Here is an 18682-nt window from a genome sequence, read left to right as displayed (position 1 = left end):
GCAGAACAGAGCAGAGTAGTTTGTGGCTTGTTGTTTTATCTTCTATCTCCACCCGTGAACAAGATTATAATAATATAATAAACATTATTATTGTTATTATGATGACTATGATTACTATAATTGTTTGTAATTTCCTCTCGGGGATGAATATCGTAGCTATCTATTATTATTATTATTATTATTATTATTATTATTATTGTTATTATTATTATTATTATTGTGAACACAGAATAAGATGTAAAACATGTCCTCATCTTGTAAAAACAGAACACTATGATCTAACTAATGAATCACCATTTTCGCTTTGTGGTCGTTCGTTTCAGTTCCGGGCCTAAACACTACATTATCCATGGTGCACCGCGTCAACGCATAGGCACGTGTACGCATGCGCGGGGCTCTCCGCAGCCAGGGCCGGTGTATCATGGCGGCGTACGTGGACATTCTGAAGAGCGAGTTTCCTCAAATCGACCAAGAAGTGTTTGACTACATCACAGGTAAGAACCGGAGACACGCTCCGCCTTTTATCAACCGGACACTCTCTGTAAACGTCCGCCGTCGGGTGGTGTTTATTCCGCCTGTTAGTCCTTTACCACGTGAACCGGCTAGCATGCTAGCATGCGTCCGGCTAACCAGCCATGACTCGCCCCGGAGGCTGACTAACCCGGCACTACCCGGGTTTGAGCTGGCGAGCCAAGTACCTGACCTGACCTGAGCTGACCTGACCTGACCTGACCAGAATTAGCTACAGTCAAAGAGTTAACCGCAGGGAGAGGGTGCTACCTGGCAAGATTCAGCCCAAATGAACTTAGCTCAGTGTAATCCCATCACTCTTCTGGCCAAGCAGAGGTTTGACCCAAAGATCTAACCCAGACCCTGGGGTGTCAACATATTGGGTAGAGCAAGGCCCTAACACTGCAGGGTTAGGGGCTCTATTGCCTGTCAAGTCTACAGTCATGCCCAGAAGCACTAGCCTCAGTTCTCCTGCACTTGTTGGGGATGCTGCACTGACCTTAAGCCTCTTTACATGCTTTTAATAAAGTGTCCGGAGAGGGTTCTGTCAAAAAGCTCCTCACAGACTTTCCTTCCATAAAGAGTCAGGCCCTCTACCCCGCAGAAATGTTATTGAGAAAGACATTGATTAACGCAGGGCCTGAGGCTTCCACTTCCCTACTGACGTGCGCGTGTCTGTGTGTGTGCGCGCACGGTCCGCAGGTGTCTTGGCCAGCGGCGGGGCGGACTTTGAGGATGGAGAGGAGGTCTACGAGGCGATCGGGGGAGTCCTGCAGGAGGTGTCAGCGGACTGTAAGAACGAGGACGACGTCAGAGACATCTGCCTCCAGATGTTCAACACGCTCAAGCTGTAAGAGTCTGGAGAATGCTAGAGTCAAGACAGGTTTAAAGGACTCATTTCAGGAGTCGTCAGAGAGGCTGTTTTCAGCAGCATAATGACTGAATGTGTAGAAGGGTTGTGGAGGTTGAGTGTGTTCTCTGCTCCTTGCTACCAGTTAGAACAGCGCTACTCCATTTTAACTCTGTGAGTAGATGTGTACATATAATTGCATGTGTACATCTTACTTTTATTTTATGTTCTTATTCTTATCCCTTTTTTGACTTGCACTGTTTTGCGTCTGTGAGTGCTGTATTTTCCCATACAGCAGTCACAGAATAATAAACGAATAATAAACTTTAAATAAATGAATAATACATTTTTAATTAACTAAACTTTTCTCTCATCTTAGTAATAACTGCCACAGCTCAGAGAAGCAGGTTCTGCTGGACGCCCCTGTGCAGCTCTCCCAGATCTCTACAGAATCTGGTAAGAGCAAGGCACGGACACTGCAGGGTTGGGGGTTCTATTCCCTGTGTAGCATATCTCAACTTGTGCCTGCCATTATAATTGAGGTCCAGCACAAAGTGCAGGAACCCTTTTGTGTTTGATCAGATTATTATTATACTCTTAGCCGTTCTCCAGATGAAGGGACACAAAACGAATGAACTGTATTTGGGGCAGTCCAGGTTTGATGAACATTGGATCATATCCGTCGGAGGAGTTACGAAAAAAAGCAACGTTTTTCGGAATGAATGAAAAGAACCGGAAGTAGTGCAGCAGAGGCACTTGAAGTAGTGGAGCTGAGCTGAGCTGAATTGTGACATCATCCTCCAATTTGGTATATATGTGGAGGGTATGACACTTAAGGCGCTGTGATTTGTTTTTATTCTCCTTTGAACAAAGTGCAGCTCATTATAACCACGGTTAATTAAACTGTCTTCAATTGCTGCAACTAACATGGACCCCATGCATTGCTACCTGCAGCTATATTTATATTATTATTATTATTAGTGGTACTACAATTATTACTACTACTAATATTATCCCCATTAGTACCATTGTCCTATCCTGCTATTTCACCAGATTATACATTACATTACATTTACATTTAGTCATTTAGCAGACGCTTTTATCCAAAGCGACTTACAATTATTCAAATACCGACGGACGCAGCCATCAGGAGCAATTAGGGGTTAAGTGTCTTGCTCAAGGACACTACAGCATGCTAGCAGGAGGAGCCTGGGATCCAACCAGCAACCTTTAGATTAGAGCTACCACCCCCCCATTATAGATACATATACTTACACCATACACCTACACACATATTTTCTAAACCGGTATATTTACTAGTATTAACATTGTGTATTATTACTACACACTACTGCTATGTACTGTTAGTACTGGACTGTATTCCGTTTATATGTGTACACATATTCAATTTATTTTAATGATTTCTCAATTTTTTTGTCTTGCATAGTTTTATCTAATCTCAATTCTCTTAAACGAATGCCTCCTTTCTTCTCAGCTGCTACAGATGTTCAGGGCATCTGGATGTTGAAGAGGTCTCAGAACACGGTAGGACTTAGGTGTTGTATTGATCAGCCTGTTGTGTGCTGGAAGCGCTCTCATTTGGTGTTCTGTTTTACACTTCCTGTCTCGCCGTCCAGACGGTCAACGCCAAGAAGCTGGAGAAGGCTGAGGCCAAGCTGAAGGCCAAACACGAGCGGAGGAACGAGAAGGACTCTCAGAAAGGCTCCTCGCCGCTGTACGTCCACAGGGCTGGTGCAAAACACACAATGTGTTGCTATCTGTCTGTAGTCTGAACGCCTGTACCCCCCCCCCCCCCCACACACACACACACACACAGGGTCCTGGAAGAGGCATCGGCGAGTCAGGCAAGCAGCAAAAAGGACAACCGTGTCGACCAATCAGGACGGAACCGCAGCTACGACATTAGAATCGAGAACTTTGACGTTTCCTTTGGCGAGAGGTGAGTTCATTTGTGCTGGGGGCGGGGCTGCTCGCATAATGCTACCTTGCTGACATGTTTGTTGTCCAGCTTGTGAAACACTATCGGGGGGGGGGCTGAAATAAGAAATGACCGCTCTTTGTTGAACTACAACTCCCACGTTATAAACCCTGGATGTCAGCATGTTTCTGTCCGTAATGAAGCTGCTTTCTGATTGGCTCACTGAGCGCCGTTGCATCACTAACCCCAGGGCTCGACGATAGCAGTTGCCCTGTGCACCGATTTCAACCATCTTCTGAGGTCTGGTTGCCTCGTGGTGGGCCACCCCGGTTTAACTCGTGATCTGTTTGAATATCCATCTATCGATCGACATATCTTCTCATCTCACTCAATTATAAAATGCTTGCATTTCGGCAACCAAAAGCTAATGCATGGTTGCTAGCTTGACAAACACTTCTAAAAGTCAAAGTGTGGCCCTGAACACATTTAAAGTGATTTTTACTACAGAAGGATCCCTCACATGCCTCTTTACGGAACATTCTGTTTGGCCGCAGGTCCCTCCTGCAGGGGGCGGAGCTATCGCTGGCCGCTGGCCGACGCTACGGCGTGATTGGTCGGAACGGTCTGGGTAAGACCACACTGCTGAAAATGCTAGCGAGCCGCAGCCTCCACGTCCCCGCCCACATCTCCATCCTGCACGTGGAGCAGGAAGTGGCCGGTGACGACACGGGGGCGCTGCAGAGCGTCCTGGAGAGCGACGTCCTGCGGGAGGCGCTGCTGGTGGAGGAGCGGCTGCTCAACGCCCGCATCGCAGCTGGAACGTGAGAGAGCATGCACACACGCCCATGTAGACTGCTTCAATGTCTCTATCAATTTCAAAGTTGTCATATCAATACTTCATTTGGAAGTCATGCAACTGTTTGAATTAAAAACCACTATAGACACAAATGAAGTGAAACGTTGACATTTCTGTATTAGAGTGAATTTGTTTGGTGAAATATTTTTGTTGCAAGTTTGTTATGTTTAAAATGTCAATATATCTATATAGATTCACCCAGCTCTTTTAATATTTGTTGTGTGTCTCCATCACAACCTCACCTGCCTCGCTTCCAAATTAGCGATTTAAACATTTTAATTTGTCTTTATGTCGCTCAGGGCAGACAGCATGGGGAGCGTCCGTCTGTCGGAGATTTACGCCCAACTGGAGGAGATGGAGGCGGACAAGGCTCCAGCACGGTAACTGCAGAACTCATTGGAACGGTCACCATGACGACGGATCAGAACTCACACACACGTCATGATGAGTTTGATGCAGTTTGTGTTGAAAGTGTCGGGCTGATCTTCCTCTTCTGTGTCATCCATTCAGAGCCTCCGTCATCCTGGCTGGTCTGGGATTCTCTCCCAGAATGCAACAGCAGACCACCAAGTAAGAGTGTGTGTGTGTGTGTGTGTGTGTGTGTGTGTGTGTGTGTGTGTGTGTGTGTGTGTGTGTGTGTGTGTGTGTGTGTGTGTGTGTGTGTGTGTGTGTGTGTGTGTGTGTGTGTGTAACGCTGCTTGATGTCTTTCCAGAGAGTTCTCTGGCGGCTGGAGGATGAGGCTGGCATTGGCCCGAGCGCTGTTCGCCAGGTGAGTCTCTGTTCTTCTAGAAAGATCAACCTTCTGGCTTCATTTACATCTCAGATATTTTTTATTATTAAACTGACCTTGAATGGGTGGAACAGATTCTCATTGTGGAATACAATCAGGATTTGACTAATTGGGCTCGTTGAGCTGTTCTAACTTTATAGAGTTGCCAACTCATTGCCACATAAGTCAGAGATTTGAGTGTGAACAGAAAAAAAGAAATAACTTCTGAAATTGGGCCAAATAAGATGAACATTATAATATAATTGTAAAACAATGACGCAGTCAGATGCAAAGAGCATCAAACCGAGTCTCTGTCTGTCTCCGTCTCTCTCTGTTTCTCACGCTCTCTCTCACTTATTGCTAAAACACGAGAAAAAGAGAAATTGGTAAACATCCCGTACCAACCTACAACCTCTGATTTCTTTTTAGTTTTGGTTGTTTACCCTATTTGTGGCAGCAAATTTTACTTGAAAATCGCCAAGTGACAGACGTGATGCAGTCGTTAACTCACCAGCACCCCCTGGTGCTCACGTCAGCACTAGAACAATGTTCTGTTTGGGTTCCATCAGAACAGGATTTTCATCTGGTGAAAAAGAGGGACGATATCCTCGAAAAAAAACAATCCTGTGGTTGTTCTAAATGTCTGCTGTCTGTTCTTCCAGGCCCGACCTCCTGCTACTGGATGGTGAGTCAGAACTTTTATACAAATATTGATGATAATAAATAAAGATTTAAACTTGTTGGTTAACTGCGTGGATTCCGCGTTTTGGCGTCATCAGGGTTTCTTGTTGTTCTCCTGCTTTAAAATGATCCTTCAGTCCATGACATCTGTGCTCTTTAACCACACTGATCCTCAAAGTTCTGAGCTCTATACCACTAGTACTACTTGGGGTTGCAGCCCCAGGTGGTACCAGGATTGCACTCCCACTAGGTGTTCCTGCCCCAGGTGCTACCATTATTGCAGTACTACTCAGTTTTCTAACTACTGTGTGTTCCTGTTCCAGAGCCGACCAACATGTTGGATGTCAGAGCCATCCTGTGGCTGGAGAACTACCTTCAGGTGGGTCTTCTCCTCCTGTCTGCATGTCTTCATCTCTCCTGTTTCCTCTCTGTTATGATGTACCCACTTTAACCACAATCTGCTTCCTGGTTCTTTTATTATGATTCTTCTGATGCGCTCTGCAGACGTGGCAGTCCACCATCTTGGTTGTCTCCCACGACCGGAACTTCCTGAACGCCGTGGTGACGGACATCATCCACCTGCACTCCCAACGGCTAGACAGTTACCGTGGTGACTACGAGAACTTTGTTAAGACCAAAGAGGATCGTCTAAAGAACCAGCAGAGGGAATACGACGCTCAGCTGCAGTACAGGGAACACATCCAGGTGGCGCTACATGCTAATGCTAACATGAAGTACAGCATTGGAGCTTACCTGGGGTTTCTCTAAAGCTCCAGCGACTATTTATATCATATTTGGTTTCAGTCTTATGTTCTTATGGTCAATTATTAAGACTTGTATTCACACATTATTTAAGACTTAAAATACGATTTCAAGCTGTGAGATGACGATAATCACAACATGAGTGGTATATTGTAATGAATGGATCTACATTTATATATTAATCCTTTCGTTCAGCTCTTCTTCTGACCTGTTTCAATTCCAGCCTGTGTTGTGTTCCAGGTTTTTATCGACAGGTTTCGCTACAACGCCAACAGAGCGGCTCAGGTGCAGAGCAAACTGAAGCTGCTGGAGAAGCTGTGAGTGCGAGTTTTGAATTAAACATCTGTTCAAACCGCAAAAACAAGTCAGACTCCCATCAAGATATTGGAGGTTGTTGCGGTGTACCTTTAAAACGAGACGAACTGTTAAAAACTTTTTCAATTTTGTTAACAATTTTCTCCGTTATGGCAGCAGCTCCTCATTTTTGACTCAGTTGTCTTGTTTCTGTTAAGGCCCGAGATGAAGCCCATCGAAAAGGAGACGGAAGTCACGTTAAAGTAAGGAAGCATCGCTAGGAAGGAAACTTGTCATGCTCAGTCTCTAACCCAGTGGTTCTCAAACTGTGGCTCCTGCCTCCTAGGGGCCATGGGGGGGTACAGGAGATTGACCAAGGATCATTGATATGGAAAGGAACTGAGTGTGAGAACTGAATAAATTCTATAGCCATCATCTTTTTTCTAAATAAAATGTTAAATATTTATTTTTTGTAATATATTTTTACATTTAGGTAGCTCACAGGTACTACATGGGCAGTTTAATGGCAAAAAATAAAGTTGAAGTGAGCAGAGCTGAACAGGATGCCACATGAAGCTGAATGAAAACATGTTCTTAAAGGTTGTTTTGATGTTAATCATTTTTAAGCTTTAAAATGACGTGCGTGTGTGTGTGTGTCTGTAGGTTTCCAGATAACTTTGAGAAGCTGTCCCCCCCCATCCTGCAGCTGGATGAAGTGGAGTTCTTCTACTCCCCTGATCAGCGCCTCTTCTATGGCCTCAATGTCTCTGCTGATCTGGATTCTCGCATCTGCATCGTGAGTCCACACGGCCCCTCTAAAGTGTCCAATACGTCCCTCATAACTCTCCAACATGTCCCTATAAACCAGCCATTCCCAAACTTTGGTATGCGTAGTGACGGTGGGGGTACGCCAAAAAAACAGTGATTACATTTTCAAACCGTCCAGGGCTCGAGCGGGGTCAGTGAGGCAGCGATTGGATGCAGTTTGCACAGCCGTCTCCCTCTCCGACGGCACCAACGATGAGCACCCTGGCGATGGGGTGCCTGCCACCGGCACGCCATAACAGAGTACTTTCGTTCTGGATCTAGGTCGTTTTTATTTCATTTTACATCTCCTTATGGAACGCAACAAGCAACTGTCAACAGTTTGCTCAGAGGGGGTACGCTGCTAGAGGTTGAACGTATGAAGGATACTAGACTGTGAAAAGTTTGGGAACCGCTGTTCTAAACCGTCAAGTATGTCCTTTCTTAACCGTCATGTATGTCCTTCTTTCCTTTTAAACTCTCTACTTTTTCCCTCTTAACATTCTAATGTTTCTGTAAAAACTGTTTAGTGTCCTTTTTTCAATTGTCCACTCCTTCCATCTTCACTTTCCACTCGGTTTAATCACGACATTCCACTCTTAGCTTTACATTTTTAATTCTGCACTGGATCTTCACTGGCTCTGTGGTCGGTTTTCTTTTACATGTTGAAGAGTTTAGATCCCAGATAAACTTCCTGTTGTGTGCTTCCTGTTTCCTGTTTGTCCAGGTTGGAGAAAATGGTGCGGGAAAGACCACGATGCTCAAACTGCTGATGGGAGAGTTAACACCAGTCAACGGAGTCAGACACTCCCACCGGTAAGATGGCCAGTCACAGAGTACCACGGTTCTACCATAGTACCACGGTGCTACCATAGTACCACGGTACATTCTGAAGCTGTGATCCTCTCAGGAACCTGAAGATCGGCTACTTCAGCCAGCACCACGTTGACCAGCTGGACCTGAACGTCTGCTCCGTGGAGCTTCTCATCAACAGGTTTCCAGGTGAGATGATCCAGCATCCTCCAGGACCTTACCATTACTGAGCTGAGTCAGTACCGGTGCTGAACACTCCCCACTTTTCTATCTCCTCCATTCCATTTTCTCCATGACACACATTCGTTGTATGTCAATCAGCAGAAACCTTGAAATATCTCACACGTTGGATGTGTATCTTTGTGTCACGTTGTATTGATGTATTGTGTTGTACTGGTACTCTGTCAGGTATCAATCTGATTCAGTCTGGTGTTAATAACAATATTAATAATGATAATAATAGTGTTATAATACATGTCGACCTATTGCAGATGAACTATCATGTGACATTGAACATTTGAACATTAAAATTGGACAGTCTGTTTTCCTGAAGCCAGCAGATGGAAACTCACCTCATCACTTTGTTTCCTCACATCGGCTTGAAATTCCTTTGGTATTTGGATGGAAACAGGATTTAAAAAAAGATCACGATGTTCTCTAGTAATGATGTGATCAGAGGATGATGTCATGATAATCAATGGAGCCATCCTCACAGACACACACACACACACACACACACACACACACACACACACAGTAAAGGTCAAAATGTCCACGTCAAGGTTATTCTGTGGAGGTGGAGGCTGCAGGGTAGGATGTGGAGGCTGCAGGGTAGGATGTGGAGGCTGCAGGGTAGGATGTGGAGGCTGCAGGGTAGGATGTGGAGGCTGCAGGGTAGGAGGTGGAGGCTGCAGGGTAGGAGGTGGAGGCTGCAGGGTAGGAGGTGGAGGCTGCAGGGTAGGAGGTGGAGGCTGCAGGGTAGGAGGTGGAGGCTGCAGGGTAGGAGGTGGAGGCTGCAGGGTGCCTCAAGCTGCTTCAACATTTTATCCATGAGAAAAACTGCTGTAGCACCTCCATTTTAGTTGCTGTTTCAACAGTACGAGTAACCTTTTTTTGTTTTAATAGTCAAATGTATAAGGAACTAATAATTATTTATTAGATACCAATACAATTGTTACTAGTAACTATTGCAATGTTCCTAGTTTCTAAAAATGTAATACTAGTAGTTATTAATTTGAATATTCCTGTTGTAACTAGTATCATTTTTTGGTTGACTTGTGTAAAATGTGACACTTTAACTTATTTGAGTTACTAGTAGCTAACCGGATGAGAAGTAGTAATATAGACTGACATATCCTCAGTGTATGATAGTTGTCTCATGAATATTCATGAAGACCACAACAAACCCTGAAACAACCAGAGACGAAACCAGAGTTGCAAAATGGCAGAAGATTAAAAGGAGCTGATTGGTTAAAACAAAAGAAGCTAATGACAGCGAGCCACGCCCTGCTGCATCAAGCACCAACCATCAGTCAGAGGAAAATATTATTTTCCTCTGACTGATCGTGACAGATTGTGACTGACAGAAGCTGTTTGAGATTTGAAATATTTCAAATTCGTCAAATGACGCTTCATGATGCGTCGTGAAACATCATGATGCGCCATGAAGCGTCATTTGACGATGCGTCATGAAGTGTCATGAAGTGTCATGATGTGATGCTTGGTGTCGCATCATGACGCTTAGTGTCGCATCATGACACATCATGACGCTTAGTGTCGCATCATGACGCTTAGTGTCGCATCGTGACGCATCATGACACATCATGACGCTTGGTGTCGCATCATGACGCTTGGTGTCGCATCATGACGCTTGGTGTCGCATCATGACGCTTAGTGTCTCATCATGACGCATCATGACGCTTAGTGTCGCATCATGACGCTTGGTGTCGCATCATGACGCTTAGTGTCGCATCATGACGCATCATGACGCTTAGTGTCGCATCATGACGCATCGTGTCGCTTGGTGTCGCATCATGACGCTTCGTGTCACATCGTGTCGCATCATGACGCTTGGTGTCGCATCATGACGCTTAGTGTCGCATCATGACGCTTGGTGTCGCATCATGACGCTTGGTGTCGCATCATGACGCTTGGTGTCGCATCATGACGCTTGGTGTCGCATCATGAGGCTTGGTGTCGCATCATGACGCTTGGTGTCGCATCGTGACGCATCATGACGCTTGGTGTCGCATCGTGACGCATCATGACGCTTAGTGTCTCATCATGACGCATCGTGTCGCATCATGACGCATCGTGTCGCATCATGACGCATCGTGTCGCTTGGTGTCGCTTCATGACGCTTGGTGTCGCTTCATGACGCTTGGTGTCGCATCATGACGCTTGGTGTCGCATCATGACGCTTGGTGTCGCATCATGACGCTTGGTTTTGCATCATGACGCTTGGTGTCGCATCATGACGCTTGGTGTCGCATCATGACGCTTGGTGTCGCATCATGACGCATCATGACGCTTAGTGTCGCATCATGACGCTTAGTGTCGCATCATGACGCTTAGTGTCGCATCATGGCGCTTAGTGTCGCATCATGACATATCATGACGCTTAGTGTCGCATCATGACGCTTGGTGTCGCATCATGACGCTTGGTGTCGCATCATGACGCTTGGTGTCGCATCATGACGCTTGGTGTCGCATCATGACGCTTGGTGTCGCATCATGACGCATCATGATGCTGAGTGTCGCATCATGACGCATCATGACGCTTGGTGTTGCATCATGACGCATCATGACGCTTAGTGTCGCATCATGACGCTTAGTGTCGCATCATGACGCTTGGTGTCGCATCATGACGCTTGGTGTCGCATCATGACACATCATGACGCTTAGTGTCGCATCGTGACGTATCGTGACGCATCATGCCGCTTATTGTCGCATCATGACGCTTTGTGTCGCATCATGACGCTTAGTGTCGCATCATGACGCTTAGTGTCGCATCATGACACATCATGACGCTTAGTGTCGCATCATGACGCTTGGTGTCGCATCATGACGCTTGTTGTCGCATCTTGACGCTTGGTGTCGCATCATGACGCTAGGTGTCGCATCATGACGCTTGGTGTCGCATCATGACGCTTGGTGTCGCATCATGACGCATCATGATGCTGAGTGTCGCAACATGACGCATCATGACGCTTGGTGTTGCATCATGACGCATCATGACGCTTAGTGTCGCATCATGACACATCATGACGCTTAGTGTCGCATCATGACGCTTGGTGTCGCATCATGACGCTTGGTGTCGCATCATGACGCATCATGACGCTTAGTGTCGCATCATGACGCTTAGTGTCGCATCATGACGCTTGGTGTCGCATCATGACGCTTGGTGTCGCATCATGACGCTTGGTGTCGCATCATGACGCTTGGTGTCGCATCATGACGCTTGGTGTCGCATCATGACGCTTAGTGTCGCATCATGACGCTTAGTGTCGCATCATGACGCTTAGTGTCGCATCATGACGCTTAGTGTCGCATCATGACGCTTAGGGTCGCATCATGATGCTTAGTGTCGCATCATGACGCTTGGTGTCGCATCATGACGCATCATGACGCTTAGTGTCGCATCATGACGCTTGGTTTCGCATCATGACGCTTGGTGTCGCATCATGACGCTTAGTGTCGCATCATGACGCATCATGACGCTTAGTGTCGCATCATGACGCTTAGTGTCGCATCATGACACATCATGACGCTTAGTGTCGCATCATGACGCTTGGTGTCGCATCATGACGCTTGGTGTCGCATCATGACGCTTGGTGTCGCATCATGACGCATCATGATGCTGAGTGTCGCATCATGACGCATCATGATGCTGAGTGTCGCATCATGACGCATCATGACGCTTGGTGTTGCATCATGACGCATCATGACGCTTAGTGTCGCATCATGACACATCATGACGCTTAGTGTCGCATCATGACGCTTGGTGTCGCATCATGACGCTTGGTGTCGCATCATGACACATCATGACGCTTAGTGTCGCATCGTGACGTATCGTGTCGCATCATGACACATCATGCCGCTTATTGTCGCATCATGACGCTTGGTGTCGCATCATGACGCTTGGTTTTGCATCATGACGCTTGGTGTCGCATCATGACGCTTGGTGTCGCATCATGACGCTTGGTGTCGCATCATGACGCATCATGACGCTTAGTGTCGCATCATGACGCTTAGTGTCGCATCATGGCGCTTAGTGTCGCATCATGACATATCATGCCGCTTATTGTCGCATCATGACGCTTTGTGTCGCATCATGACGCTTGGTGTCGCATCATGACGCTTGGTGTCGCATCATGACGCATCATGATGCTGAGTGTCGCATCATGACGCATCATGACGCTTGGTGTTGCATCATGACGCATCATGACGCTTAGTGTCGCATCATGACGCTTAGTGTCGCATCATGACGCTTGGTGTCGCATCATGACGCTTGGTGTCGCATCATGACGCTTAGTGTCGCATCGTGACGTATCGTGTCGCATCATGACGCATCATGCCGCTTATTGTCGCATCATGACGCTTTGTGTCGCATCATGACGCTTAGTGTCGCATCATGACGCTTAGTGTCGCATCATGACACATCATGACGCTTAGTGTCGCATCATGACGCTTGGTGTCGCATCATGACGCTTGTTGTCGCATCTTGACGCTTGGTGTCGCATCATGACGCTTGGTGTCGCATCATGACGCTTGGTGTCGCATCATGACGCTTGGTGTCGCATCATGACGCTTGGTGTCGCATCATGACGCATCATGATGCTGAGTGTCGCAACATGACGCATCATGACGCTTGGTGTTGCATCATGACGCATCATGACGCTTAGTGTCGCATCATGACACATCATGACGCTTAGTGTCGCATCATGACGCTTGGTGTCGCATCATGACGCTTGGTGTCGCATCATGACGCATCATGACGCTTAGTGTCGCATCATGACGCTTAGTGTCGCATCATGACGCTTAGTGTCGCATCATGACGCTTGGTTTCGCATCATGACGCTTGGTGTCGCATCATGACGCTTGGTGTCGCATCATGACGCTTGGTGTCGCATCATGACGCTTGGTGTCGCATCATGACGCTTAGTGTCGCATCATGACGCTTAGTGTCGCATCATGACGCTTAGTGTCGCATCATGACGCTTAGTGTCGCATCATGACGCTTAGGGTCGCATCATGATGCTTAGTGTCGCATCATGACGCTTGGTGTCGCATCATGACGCATCATGACGCTTAGTGTCGCATCATGACGCTTGGTTTCGCATCATGACGCTTGGTGTCGCATCATGACGCTTAGTGTCGCATCATGACGCATCATGACGCTTAGTGTCGCATCATGACGCTTAGTGTCGCATCATGACGCTTAGTGTCGCATCATGACACATCATGACGCTTAGTGTCGCATCATGACACATCATGACGCTTAGTGTCGCATCATGACGCTTGGTGTCGCATCATGACGCTTGGTGTCGCATCATGACGCTTGGTGTCGCATCATGACGCATCATGATGCTGAGTGTCGCATCATGACGCATCATGATGCTGAGTGTCGCATCATGACGCATCATGACGCTTGGTGTTGCATCATGACGCATCATGACGCTTAGTGTCGCATCATGACACATCATGACGCTTAGTGTCGCATCATGACGCTTGGTGTCGCATCATGACGCTTGGTGTCGCATCATGACACATCATGACGCTTAGTGTCGCATCGTGACGTATCGTGTCGCATCATGACACATCATGCCGCTTATTGTCGCATCATGACGCTTTGTGTCGCATCATGACGCTTAGTGTCGCATCATGACGCTTAGTGTCGCATCATGACACATCATGACGCTTAGTGTCGCATCATGACGCTTAGTGTCGCATCATGACGCTTAGTGTCGCATCATGACGCTTAGTGTCGCATCATGACGCTTGGTGTCGCATCATGACACATCATGACGCTTAGTGTCGCATCATGACGCTTAGTGTCGCATCATGACGCTTAGTGTCGCATCATGACGCTTAGTGTCGCATCATGACGCTTGGTGTCGCATCATGACGCTTGGTGTCGCATCATGACGCTTGGTGTCGCATCATGACGCTTGGTGTCGCATCATGACGCTTGGTGTCGCATCATGACGCTTGGTGTCGCATCATGACGCTTGGTGTCGCATCATGACGCATCATGATGCTGAGTGTCGCATCATGACGCATCATAACGCTTGGTGTTGCATCATGACGCATCATGACGCTTAGTGTCGCATCATGACGCTTAGTGTCGCATCATGACGCTTGGTGTCGCATCATGACGCTTGGTGTCGCATCATGACACATCATGACGCTTAGTGTCGCATCGTGACGTATCGTGTCGCATCATGACGCATCATGCCGCTTATTGTCGCATCATGACGCTTTGTGTCGCATCATGACGCTTTGTGTCGCATCATGACGCTTTGTGTCGCATCATGACGCTTTGTGTCGCATCATGACGCTTTGTGTCGCATCATGACGCTTTGTGTCGCATCATGATGCTTAGTGTCGCATCATGACACATCATGACGCTTAGTGTCGCATCATGACGCTTGGTGTCGCATCATGACGCTTGGTGTCGCATCTTGACGCTTGGTGTCGCATCATGACGCTTGGTGTCGCATCATGACGCTTGGTGTCGCATCATGACGCTTGGTGTCGCATCATGACGCTTGGTGTCGCATCATGACGCATCATGATGCTGAGTGTCGCATCATGACGCATCATGACGCTTGGTGTCGCATCATGACGCTTGGTGTCGCATCATGACACATCATGACGCTTAGTGTCGCATCGTGACGTATCGTGTCGCATCATGACACATCATGCCGCTTATTGTCGCATCATGACGCTTTGTGTCGCATCATGACGCTTGGTGTCGCATCATGACGCTTTGTGTCGCATCATGACACATCATGACGCTTGGTGTCGCATCATGACGCTTGGTGTCGCATCATGACGCTTAGTGTCGCATCATGACGCTTAGTGTCGCATCATGACGCTTGGTTTCGCATCATGACGCTTGGTGTCGCATCATGACTCTTGGTGTCGCATCATGACGCTTGGTGTCGCATCATGACGCATCATGACGCTTAGTGTCGCATCATGACGCTTAGTGTCGCATCATGACGCTTAGTGTCGCATCATGACACATCATGACGCTTAGTGTCGCATCATGACACATCATGACGCTTAGTGTCGCATCATGACGCTTGGTGTCGCATCATGACGCTTGGTGTCGCATCATGACGCATCATGATGCTGAGTGTCGCATCATGACGCATCATGACGCTTGGTGTTGCATCATGACGCATCATGACGCTTAGTGTCGCATCCTGACACATCATGACGCTTAGTGTCGCATCATGACGCTTGGTGTCGCATCATGACGCTTGGTGTCGCATCATGACACATCATGACGCTTAGTGTCGCATCGTGACGTATCGTGTCGCATCATGACGCATCATGCCGCTTATTGTCGCATCATGACGCTTTGTGTCGCATCATGACGCTTAGTGTCGAATCATGACGCTTAGTGTCGCATCATGACACATCATGACGCTTAGTGTCGCATCATGACGCTTGGTGTCGCATCACGACGCTTGGTGTCGCATCATGACGCTTGGTGTCGCATCTTGACGCTTGGTGTCGCATCTTGACGCTTGGTGTCGCATCATGACGCATCATGATGCTTAGTGTCGCATCATGACGCATCATGACGCTTGGTAACGCTTCGTGTCGCATCATGACGCATCGTGTCGCTTCGTGTCGCATCATGACGCTTGGTGTCGCATCATGACGCTTGGTGTCGCATCATGACGCTTGGTGTCGCATCATGACGCTTGGTGTCGCATCATGACGCTTGGTGTCGCATCATGACGCTTGGTGTCGCATCATGACGCATCATGATGCTGAGTGTCGCATCATGACGCATCATAACGCTTGGTGTTGCATCATGACGCATCATGACGCATCATAACGCTTGGTGTTGCATCATGACGCATCATGACGCTTAGTGTCGCATCATGACGCTTAGTGTCGCATCATGACGCTTGGTGTCGCATCATGACGCTTGGTGTCGCATCATGACACATCATGACGCTTAGTGTCGCATCGTGACGTATCGTGTCGCATCATGACGCATCATGCCGCTTATTGTCGCATCATGACGCTTTGTGTCGCATCATGACGCTTTGTGTCGCATCATGACGCTTTGTGTCGCATCATGACGCTTTGTGTCGCATCATGACGCTTAGTGTCGCATCATGACACATCATGACGCTTAGTGTCGCATCATGACGCTTGGTGTCGCATCATGACGCTTGGTGTCGCATCATGACGCTTGGTGTCGCATCTTGACGCTTGGTGTCGCATCATGACGCTTGGTGTCGCATCATGACGCTTTGTGTCGCATCATGACGCTTGGTGTCGCATCATGACGCTTGGTGTCGCATCATGACGCTTGGTGTCGCATCATGACACATCATGATGCTTAGTGTCGCATCATGACGCATCATGACGCATCGTGTCGCTTCGTGTTGCTTCATGACGCTTCATGTCACTGATGATGTTGCTGATGATGCGTTTCCTGCAGGTCGGCCGGAGGAGGAATACCGCCACCAGCTGGGGGGCTACGGCATCACGGGCGAGCTGGCCACACGCCCTGTCGCCAGCCTGTCGGGAGGGCAGAAGAGCAGGGTGGCTTTCGCCCAGATGACCATGCCCTGGTGAACACACACAGTCTCTCTCTCTCTCTCTCTCTCTCTCTCTCTCTCTCTCTCTCTCTCTCTCTCTCTCTCTCTCTCTCTCTCTCTCTCTCTCTCTCTCTCTCTCTCTCTCTCTCTCTCTCTCTCTCTCTCTCTCTCTCTCTCTGACCTTTTCATCTGATTCTGGTTCTTCTCAGTCCAAACTTCTACGTCCTGGATGAACCCACCAACCACCTGGACATGGAGACTATTGAGGCGCTGGCCAAGGCGCTCAACAAGTTCAAGGTACCACACTCTCCTGAGAAGCCATTTTACCCATAGTTCACCTGGTGTTTGTGGTATTGTCTGCTCTGGCCAGAAGAAGGCAGCGCTGAGCGGCCAGAGCCTCCTGAGTGACTGATTCAAATTTTATATTTAAAATACATGTTTATTTTCAGAGATTCATTTTATCTTTTTTTCAGGGGGACAAAGGCATTTTTGGGCAACACACTTAAACACTTAAAGTAAACTAACCTCCCCCCTCTCCCCAGGGGGGCGTGGTCCTGGTCTCCCACGACGAGCGTCTGATCCGCCTGGTGTGCAAGGAGCTGTGGGTGTGCGAGGGGGGGAACGTGCGGAGGATTGACGGCGGCTTCGATGAGTACCGTGACATCCTGCAGGAGCAGTTCAGGAAGGAGGGCTACCTGTGACCCCGCCACCGGCACGCCAACAGCCAATCGGAGCGCTCCATGGCCCCGCCCACCGCCACCAGCCGGCAAATCGGAACGCTCCACGCCAAACTGCCAATCGACTCTAACCACCTGTAACTCCGCCCCCTCCCCCAGTGATGGAGCCCACTGCTGATTGGCACAAAGGCTCCTGTGGGCGGGGCTTGACTCAGAACCAGTCCCCGCCTCCCTGTGTGCGTGTCTGGCTCTAAGGCACTGCGGCAGAAGGCTCTGCCGTCCTGGGGTTTGGACCTGAGGGGGGCGGGGTGGTGGGTGGGTGGGGGGGGGGATGAGGTCTGTATCTACAAAGAAAAGTTAAAAGACATTATTAGATAAAAGAAAGAAAAGCTTCCTTCCTTTCCTCTCATGTCATATCTAACTTATAACTGAATCCTTTTAAAACCAATCATAACTTCCTGCTAATAAAACGTCCCGCCTCACTGTGCCTCCTTTTTAAACTCTCTCCAGCTGCTTTGAAGGTGCTTTTATTTCACTGATTCCACTTTCCCACTGCACCAAAAACCTGCCCACACCGCTGACATCCGCCATGTGTCACCAGTGGGAGAGGAATAATAATAATAATAATTAGTCATTGATCAGACGCTTTTATCCAAAGCGACTTACAATCATTCAAACACTGACGGATGCAGCCATCAGCAGCAATGAGGGGTTAAGTGTCTTGCTCAAGGACACTACAGCATGCTAGCAGGAGGAGCCTGGGATCCAACCAGCAACCTTTAGATCACTAGACCACCAGCTCTACCGCCTGAGATACCATCCCCAAGGAAGAACCCGGGTCTCTGTCCGGGTCAAATGACGCTGCAGCAGACCCAGGTTTAAATGAGCTCCACCTCTGATGTGAACAGGACCCCCGGCTCCACCTCCAATTTTG

The 18682-nt window shown here is 48.0% G+C and overlaps 1 protein-coding gene across 1 annotated transcript; it reads left to right on the top strand.

Moving 5' to 3' along the window:
- The first annotated feature begins 415 nt into the window (after positions 1-415).
- On the top strand, positions 416-18029 carry abcf3 (ATP-binding cassette, sub-family F (GCN20), member 3). The gene is made up of 21 exons (XM_080006998.1): positions 416-494; positions 1213-1360; positions 1740-1816; positions 2856-2905; positions 2998-3095; positions 3198-3320; positions 3854-4120; positions 4455-4535; positions 4666-4725; positions 4869-4925; positions 5588-5610; positions 5930-5985; positions 6111-6311; positions 6609-6685; positions 6881-6925; positions 7326-7458; positions 8194-8282; positions 8377-8468; positions 16972-17104; positions 17281-17368; positions 17614-18029. The coding sequence occupies exons 1-21, from the start codon at positions 422-424 to the stop codon at positions 17770-17772; spliced, it is 2130 nt and encodes a 709-aa protein (XP_079863124.1). The 5' UTR covers positions 416-421; the 3' UTR covers positions 17773-18029.
- Positions 18030-18682: the final 653 nt, after the last annotated feature.

The sequence above is a fragment of the Zeus faber genome, assembly GCF_960531495.2.
Source record: "Zeus faber genome assembly, chromosome: 9".
NCBI lineage: Eukaryota > Metazoa > Chordata > Actinopteri > Zeiformes > Zeidae > Zeus > Zeus faber.
Note: the sequence above shows the minus strand (reverse complement) of the source record. Positions and strands in the feature narration are given on the sequence as shown.